General features: G+C 49.8%; 1 protein-coding gene across 3 annotated transcripts in view; it reads right to left on the reverse strand.

Moving 5' to 3' along the window:
* The window catches only part of TMOD1 (tropomodulin 1), a 93,690-nt gene that overhangs the window by 25,035 nt on the left and 59,513 nt on the right, over positions 1–9,142 (reverse strand). For all 3 annotated transcript variants that reach the window (XM_017887563.1, XM_017887564.1, XM_017887565.1), the window contains exons 5-8: positions 6,238–6,327; positions 4,892–5,022; positions 3,105–3,212; positions 28–171 (exon numbers count right to left, since the gene is read on the reverse strand). In XM_017887563.1, coding sequence (XP_017743052.1) covers positions 28–171; positions 3,105–3,212; positions 4,892–5,022; positions 6,238–6,327 — 473 coding nt within the window. The remainder of the gene's footprint in view (positions 1–27; positions 172–3,104; positions 3,213–4,891; positions 5,023–6,237; positions 6,328–9,142) is intronic.

The raw sequence follows: 9,142 nt of genomic DNA on the forward strand, positions 1-9,142 counted from the left end.
ACCGGAGGAGACCCTTGCCCATCTCACCTGGTTGTCAATTTTCAGTTCCACCAGAGAAGTGTTGTATGGGAGGGCTTCCACCAGGCGCAGGATCCCAGTTCCAGAAATGAAGTTGGATTCCACATTCAGTGTCTTCAACACCTTGTTCTCCTTGAGCATCTCAGCAAGGGCCTTAAAGCACAAGAGAAAGCAAGGATACACATGAGTCACCCTGAGCAAGGCTGGAGGCCCCTCTGGGTAGGTCCTAAGACACCTAGGGGAACAGGAGGATGATCCCCACCACGTCCTTCACCAAGCACAACTCTGACTGTGTCTCTCCTCTCCTGCAACCCACCATGGCTCCCGATCCCCCGCAGGAGAATTCTATGCTGCTTAACCTACATCCAAAGCTTCTATGACCTGGGTCTACTCCCCTGTCCAGAATCAATTGTCACTGCTCCTCTTCAGTGGGGCTACTTGCAGCTCCCCATGCCTGCTCAGTGCTTTCCCACTTTGTCTCTGCCCTTTCTATCCCCCCCACCTGGAATTCCCTTCCCTTTCTGCTTCCCTGTCCAAGCTCTGCCCATCTTTCCAGGCCATTCTCAATGTCCCTTGCTCCAAGAGCTCTTGCTGACATTCCCCAGCTAGATGTAGCCTACCCTCTCGAATCCTCATAGAATGGAGCCGTACTTCCCTCATTATGGACCTTGGATTCCTCTGTTCGGAGTTGCTTTCACACCGGTGTTGCCTCTGCCATTAGACTATATACTCCCGGTGGGCTGAAAAGGCATCCTATCTATCCCATGTTGCCCACAGTACCCAGCACATAGTAGGCCTCAGGCATTGTTCATTGAGTGACCAGTGGAGTCTCAACCTCCCGTACATACTCCCCACTTGTCTCTTTATTGGCCTGTGGAAATTCCTTGGAGACATGGTTTTCTTTATCTGAGCATTATAGAGCGGAAGAGGGAAGCCTGGGAAACCATCCACTGGGCAAGTGACCAGGGCAAACTGGAGAAGAGGAGCTTAGGTGGCCCCTAGCACGGTTCAGAAGAACTCAGCCAGGGGGTGTAGATGACAATCAGAGCCTCTGAAGGAAATGAGGTAATTAGCAGTTGGTGGAAACGATGTGTCATGGAGGAAAACAGACACCAGCAGCGGATAGGACATACTGAGCAGTGGGCCCCACTGCCTGAAAGGACGCTCCGAGCCAGGAATGCCTACCCCATCGCCCCTGCCTTGCTGAGACCTGCTGAGAGGCTAGCTCCCAAAAGCCCTCTGTTTTGAAATCATCACCCCCCTCCTCAGTGCCCTTCACTTCAGTGTGCCCCTGGGATGGCATGTCAGCTTTCTCTATGATGGTGTCTCTGATTTGGCTGGTCCTCCTGAGGGAAAGGACCCAGCCAGAGTCTTCTCTGTATCCTCCACCAGAACCCTCCTACTCCCAGGAAAGGCCTGGCCTGGCTTAATCAAATCTAATTAAAAAACAAAAACAAAATAACAACCAGTAGGCAATCCGCTGGGCTGATCCAACTGGACATACTGGTGGCTGAGCAGGTCCTGGAGGCCCTGTCTTGCCAGGTGTTAACTCCTTGTATGCTGGGTCCCAGTGGAGGAACTGGGGCCCAGGAGAAAAGCTAAGGCAGGCAATGGGGGCACTGACAGAGCTCTGGCAGCCTGATTTACCAACTGGCCCAGAAGCATCTGAGTGTTCGACATGGGCATACTGGTATGCACGGGCTGATATCAGCTGTTGGTCTGGCAGAGTCCATGCCCAAAAAGCATTTGTGGACTTGAGCTGAGGGCCAGCGGGGACGTGTTTGGTTTCTGACCCATGACATAGTAGCATACAGGGCATGTGGCTTTGCCAGCTGTGTTCCTATGGGCAAGGAACCATGGAGATCTGAGGTCAGAGGTCATCAATCCAGAGGTTCCCCACTGACAGCAATGAGAGACTGTGAGCTATTTCTATTATTTCAAAAATATGAAAGAACGCTGTCCTACCTATTTTAAGAATCAGAAAAAAATTGATTGCTACAGAATGGTTAATTGCTAGCCCTGATAAATTAGCTTCTGCCCTTCTTGCAGGAATCTAGCTTTGCAGTAATCACACTCTACTGTTATCCTTTAGTTGTCTGCTTGGCCAAATGGACCAGAATCTTTATGAAAGTGGAAGCTGAGACTGTTCAGTCATAATTGCATTCCCAGAACCTAATTCAGTGTTGGACACAGGGAGACTCTTAATACATACGTGCTGGATGTTTAAAAAGAAGAGTTGATGGCTACTTCATAGTAAGTACAATTTAGTTTGATCAGAAATATCTTTTGAGACTTGGTAAAATAAAATTGGTCATTGGGACCTGCTGATGAAACCACTGTTTTTATTTTTTTAAATTTTTATTTATTTATTTATTTTTTTTGCGATGGAGCCTCGCTCTGTCGCCCAAGCTGGAGTACAGTGGTGCAATCTCGGCTCACTACAACCTCTGCTTCCTGGGCTCAAGCACTTCCCCTGCCTCAGCTTCCTGAGTAGCTGGGATTACAGGCGTGCACCACCACACCCAGGTAATTTTTATACTTTTAGTAGAGACAGGGTTTCACCATATTGGCCAAGCTGGTCTCAAACTTCTGACCTCAAGTGATCCACCCATCTCGACCTCCCAAGGTGCTGGAATTGCAGGTGTGAGCCACAGCACCCAGCCAAAACCATTGATTTTAGAGATGGAGAAACTGAGGAACAGGGAAGGGCAGGCCCTTGTTCTAATATGATGTGCCGAGTGAAGAGAGAGACAGATGTGGGGGTCATGTGACTGCACTGGAATTGCAGGTCCACCTCTCACTTGCTGTGTGACTGGACAAAACAAGTTGCCTGACCTCTCTCAACCCTAGATTCTTTAAGTGCAAAGTGGGGAGACCTGCACATCTGAGACCAGAGGCAGCTGTGAGGATTGGCCAGGTGATGGCCATTCCCTCTACACCCCCTCATGGCTCCTGGTCCAGTGCCTTCCACCGTACCACATAGAGCTCTTTGTTAGTGGGATACAACCAGTCCTGAGGCCACATATTTCAACCCTTCTGTTTCAAGGCCCCCTATCCACAGTGCAACAGAACATAAAGGTACATACATACGCCACAGGGTCATTACTCCGCGTCCCCACGATGCTGAACTTCTTCACATATGAGTTTTCTTTCAGGGCTTCTGCATATGCCTTGAGAGTGGGGATGGGGATATTCTGCACAAAGAAAGACAACAGAGAGAGTGATCAGAAGCCTCACCTGGGACAGGCTGAAGCAGGTGGATAAGCCTGATTCCTCACTGATTCCTGGCAAGTCTCTGGCCAAAAAGCTGAGTGGGCAAAAGATTCAGGCTTTGTCCCAGATGACTGAGATTTGGGGAGAACTTTCTGGTAAACAAATTTGGAAAATCCTCCCTGAAATTTTCAGATAAGACCTGTAACCTCTTTCTTTGTGCACTTGGGGGCCAGAGAAGAGGCAAAAATTAAGGCATGTAGTATTGTGCAAAGAGCTAGGACTGCGGGTGTGGGGAGGGGCTGGAACCTGGCTTTGGTCCCAGCGATCGGCCATGTTTCTGACTTGCTGTGTGTCTCTGTGAAAGCCTCTTCCCCTCTCTAGCCCTGTTTCTGGAAAACAGGTAAGGAGGTTGCATATGATGCTCTTTAAGAGACCTCTATCCCGGGGGTCTCTGCTCTGGCTGCACATCAGAGACTCCTGGGGAACTTTTACAAAATGGTGATGCTTGGGCCGGCCCAGAACAACAGAATCAGAATCTCTAGGGTCGGGCCTGGGCATTGGTATGTATTTTTTAATCTTCTCAGGTGAAAACCACTGATCTGGTTCAACAGGCTCACAGTGCAGAGGGGAAACTGAGGCTCAGAAGAGGCTGGGGCCTCACAGGGGGATGCCATCCCTCATGCGGCCCTGAGGCAGCATTTGCTGCCAGCGTGCAGCATTCTCAATTGTGCCAATGTCTCCTACTGGGCATATGAAAGCAAACATGGCTGTGTTTTTACCAATCTCCTTTCAGAGCGTCACTTTAGCTCCCGTGGGAGCAGAGCATGGGGAGGCCAGGTGGGGGTGAACACTAGGGCGTAGGTTTCCAATCTGATGGTGCTGTGGGGCTGGCAGCTGCTTAAAAGAAAGTGGAGAAGGAAAGAAATGGAACAGGCACATGGGAGGCTGGCTTCTAGTCTTACCCTCACCCCCTCCCAGAACTAATCCGCTGTTCTCCGGGCAGAGCAGGTGGGTGGGCAGCTGCATTTGTCTCTGAATTCTTCCTGTGGCGGCCTGTTCAGGGTGGGACTGCCTGCCTACCTGTCCCTCCCCTACCCTGGGATCACATAAGGAAATGTCCACAGAGAAAAGGGCAGATAGCTTGGGATATTGCTTTAGACATTTTGGTCAACAGCTCCCTTCTGTGGCTGTAAAACGAGGCTGAATATGAATGTGATATAGCAGCAGCAATGGTACAGGGGAAGGACCTGCCCAGGGCCTGTGTTACCCCCGAGCCTAGTGGGCACTGGACTTTTCCAGCCTTGAGATCCCGTGCAGCAGCGTGTGTCTGACTCATGATTTTATCTCGGAGAATCTCTCAGTGTTTTGAATAACGTGGCAGGTTTCCAGATTGAAGCCGGGTTGGCCCATGCGAAACATCTGGGCCTGATATCATCCTCAGAAAGAAACCAGGACTGCCAGATGCACTTGTTTACACTGCCCACTCTCTTAAAGGCTCCCATTTGCAAAGGTTTTGTCCCTATTCCTGATGCAGAAGCACCCAGAGTCCAAACAGGACCCTGTTTACTCTGCACAGCCAACCCTGGACCACTTGCGTTTGGGTGACATGGTCCCCCCTCCCCCACCCACATGCAGGTAAAGTGAAATAAATGGACCTTACCCGGATATTATTGAGGTTAACTTCTTCAAGTTTTGGGTCGTTGTTCTTTATCCGTTCCAGCGTTTCCTCTACGTCTGTTGAATTTGGTTCTTCGTCAGGCACAGGCTTGTATTGTGTGGGTTTAATCACACCTAGAGTGACCAATCAAAGGGAGGTGGCTCACAGAAACAAGGGGCTCACTTTCTGCCAACACAAAGATACTCTGGAAAGGAGCATGTGCAGACTTAGGGCACATGAAGGCTGCACATCGCAAGGACTGGGTGGGGGTAGGGGGCACCACTCAGAAGAAGCCCCGCAAGGGAGCCAGGAGGCTGGGGTTCTACTCGGACTCTGCCTTTGACGTGCTGCAAGAACTGGGTGAATTACTGACACTCTCTGAACCTTGGGTCTTCATCTGTAAAGCAGGGCTAGTCATTTTACCGGGGCTTATGACCTCAGTGGGCTCCTGGGAGGCTAAGATGAAGCCCGGATGGGAAAGAAATGCATCAATCTTCCAGAGGGAGGAATAATTATATTTTGGCAGCCTCATTTCTGTTTGGGGCCAAAATGCCAGCTTTGGAACAATGCAGTGGAGTAATTAAGGCAATGCAATATTGGCACAGGAAAGGACAAAAGGAGTCATGAAACAGAGGAGGCACTTAGGAACAGACCCATGTGGGTCATAAAGGCTGGGGCCCAAACCAGTGGTGAAAGGATAAAGCTTGCAAGGAATGGTATTGGGACCCCTGGATATCAATTCAAAAAACTGAAAGTTTGATCTCATCCCACAGCACACGCAAACATGAACTCCAGGTAGATTAAGAAGTTGAATATAAGGCCAGGTGTGGTGGCTTATGTCTGTAATCCCAGCACTTTGGGAGGCTGAGGCAGGAGGATCGCTTGAGTCCAGGAGTTCGAGACCAGCCTGGGCAACGGTATGACCTCATCTCCGCACAAAATAAACAAAATTAGCCAGGCATGCTGGCATACGCCTGTAGCCTCAGCTACTCAGGAGGCAGAGGTGGGAAGATCGCTTAAGCCCAGGAGATCCAGGCTGCAGTGAGCCAAGATTGTGCCACTGCACTCCAGCCTGGCTGACAGAGCAAGACCCTGTCTAAAAAAACAAAACGTTGAATATAAAAAGCAAATCTCTAAAACTTTTAGAGGAAAATATAGGAGAACATTTCTATAATATTGGGATAGAGAAGGCCTCTGTAAACAAGACACAAATCACGGGAGACTCCAAGGAAAGGATGAACAGATTTGGCTACATAACGTGTTAAAACTTCTGCAACGAGCCAGAGAACATCAGTGAGTGAAGGAAGCAAGAAGCATGAGGTCCCTCCAGGGGGTGGGTGCATACTCACTGTTGAGCCCCTCCTTGTTCATGATGGAGCTGCTGCTCAGGGCTTGGTAGTACTGCTGGTTGCTCATGAGCGTGTGCATGCCCAGGATCGCTGCAGGGACAAGGGAAGGGTTCGTGATGCGCCTCTGCAGACAGAAGAGCCTCCTAGGGACCCACACCCAAACCCTGGAAACTCTGGCTCACAAAGGTGGCAAGAAACACTTGCACGAAAACTTCAACATTTTATTTTACTTTTACTCTCCCCTCTATTGATGTGACTCTGAAATCCCCAGCTCCAGCCCAGGCTGCTCTGCCCCTGGCCTCTGATTCCCTGATGTCCTGCTGGCACATCCAGCTTAACGTGGCCAAACCAGAATGGCTCTTTCCAGCGACAGCCTCTTTCTGTAGAAGGCTCTCTTTCCATCTTGTCATCCTGCCTGTCCCTCAGGGTAAAACCCCAGGGTATGTGGCACCTTCTCCTCACAAGCCCATTTGACCATCCCAGTGTCTCTGAGATCTGTCTCCCTCCCATCCCATCATCTCCATCCTAGTGGAGGCCTGATCATTCCTTGGCTGTATTGTCACAGCTGTGTCATCACTGGTGTCCTGGTCTTGGCCTTTTCCTATCCTCTACCTCCCAGCATGCAGCACAGAGCAGTTGGAAAGGTCTTTCTGGAAATGCCAACCTGACCTCATTGCTCCCACGCTCAGCCATTCTTTCATCCATTCATTTTTTCAACATATAATGAGGCCCACCCCAGCATTGTGTGCCAGGCTCTGGTGGGGACAGCGGAGAAAAAGAAAGACTGGGTCTCCATTCATGGAGCTGAAAGTATGCTGGGGGAGAGAGGAGCCAAGCGAGTTTCCGCACAATGAAAAACCAGCGCAGGATATGGTGAGTGTGGCAGAGGAAAAGTTCAGTCCTAAGACAGCATAAAAGAGGAACTTGGGATGGGAAGGAGGAGTAAGTGTTGGTCAAGTTAAGAGAAGGGCTATATAGAACATTCCAGGCAGAGGAATGCAGGTGGGAAAGCCTCGAGGTTCAGAGAGTGGCAGGCCAGAGAGGTCAGGCATCTCCAGAAAGACTTCTCCAGCTGTTCTGTGCTGCATATTGGGAGGTGGACAGTAGGAAGAGGCCAAGGCCAGGACACCAGTGATGACACAACTGTGACAATCACTGCTGGGGGAAACAGGATGGAAGCTCGATATGCGGCGGTAATAATCACAAGCATGGCAACGCCACCGCTCTCACTAAGCACATGCTTGGTGCCAGGGAAGACACTTTATATCCATCATTCCCAATTTGGTTGCACACTGGAATCACTTGGGGATCTGTCGAAATTCCTGATGCCCAGTCCCACCTCAGGCCAATTAACCTGAAATATCTGGGGATGGAGCTCAGGCACCTGCATTTTTAAAGCTCCCTGGATGGTTCCAACGAGCAGCCAAGGTTGAGAACCATTGCCTGACTCTCCCCTCCTTGATCTGCCCAATAACCCTCTGGAGTAGATTTTCTTCACCTAGGCAAGGTCAGAGTCTACAGGGTCTTCTAGGCTGAGTAAGGAGTTCGGGTGTCTTTTCCTAGGAACAGCCTGAGAAGCCATCGAAGGCTTGAGCAGGAAGTGGGATGGTCTGACCTGAGTTCTGACTACTGTGTTGAGAACTGACTACAGAGGGGAGAGATGGACGTGGCTGCAGAGCCGTGAGGCTGTTGCAGCTGTCCAGATGGGAGAGCGGTGACTTGTAGAGCCAAGTCCAAATCCAGAGCCTGGCTTCACAGGCCCTCCCTGGGCCCGTCCCACCTCAACAGTGTTGTTGCACTCCCCCTCTCAACAGCTTCTCTGCTCCAGCTACACAAACAGTCCCTGCTCATAGCTGCTCCTGCTTTTGCTAGTGCTCTCCCTTCTGCTGGTGATTCTCTGCACCCACTTGACTTGGAATTTTAGATAAACAACAATTTTTTTTTTTTTTTTTTTGAGATGGAGTCTCACTCTGTCACCCAGGCTGGAGTGCAGTGGCGTGATCTCGGCTCACTGCAAACTCCGCCTCCCGGGTTTAAGGAATTCTCTGCCTCAGCCTCCTGAGTAGCTGGGATTACAGGAGTGTGCCACCGCACCCAGCTAATTTTTGTATTTTTAGTAGAGACGGGGGTTTCACTATCTTGGCCAGGTTGGTCTTGAACTCCTGACTTCTTGATCCACCCGCCTCGGCCTCCCAAAGTGCTGGGATTGCAGGCGTGAGCCACCTCACCTGGCCAACAACAAATTTTTTTTAGCTAAGTATGCCCCATTCAATATTGGGACATATTCATTGTTCTCTGAAATTTGAATTCAATTGAGTATCCTATATTTTATCTAACAACTCTACCTCCCTATCCTTCAAGACTGGGAGTAACTCTTCCTCCTCCAGGGAGTCTTCCTGGATTCCCCCTCTCCCTCTCTAGTCCTCCCACAGCACCTGGTGTATGCATCAGAGTCTATCTGGCATTAGATATAACTAGATACACCTGTGTTTCTGCTACTAGACTGTAGGCTTCTGGAGGTCAGACAAGGATATTCCCTCTTCCACCTCTCCCTGAATATGGTATTTGGCAAATATTTGGTGATGATTTTTTAAAAATACCCAAGTCATTTGATTAGATATGGTTTCCTGTTAGAGAGACAAATGGGAGCCCTTAATGAAGAGTCAGGAGACACAAGTTCCAGCCCTGACCATGCCCCTGATGTCAGTGTGACCTTGGGCAATTCCCCTCCCCTCTCTAGGCTTTAACCTCCTCTTTCCAATGAGAGGTTGAGACAAGACAAGTGGCTCTCTGTCAAGGCTGCACACATGGATCACACAGGGAGCTTTAAGACCATATCAGTGCCTCTCTCCATTCTGGACCAACCGATCAGAACCTCCGGATTTTTTTTTTTTTTTTTTTTTTT

This window comes from Rhinopithecus bieti, unplaced genomic scaffold, assembly GCF_001698545.2.
Source record: "Rhinopithecus bieti isolate Rb0 unplaced genomic scaffold, ASM169854v2 scaffold_16773, whole genome shotgun sequence".
Lineage (NCBI taxonomy): Eukaryota > Metazoa > Chordata > Mammalia > Primates > Cercopithecidae > Rhinopithecus > Rhinopithecus bieti.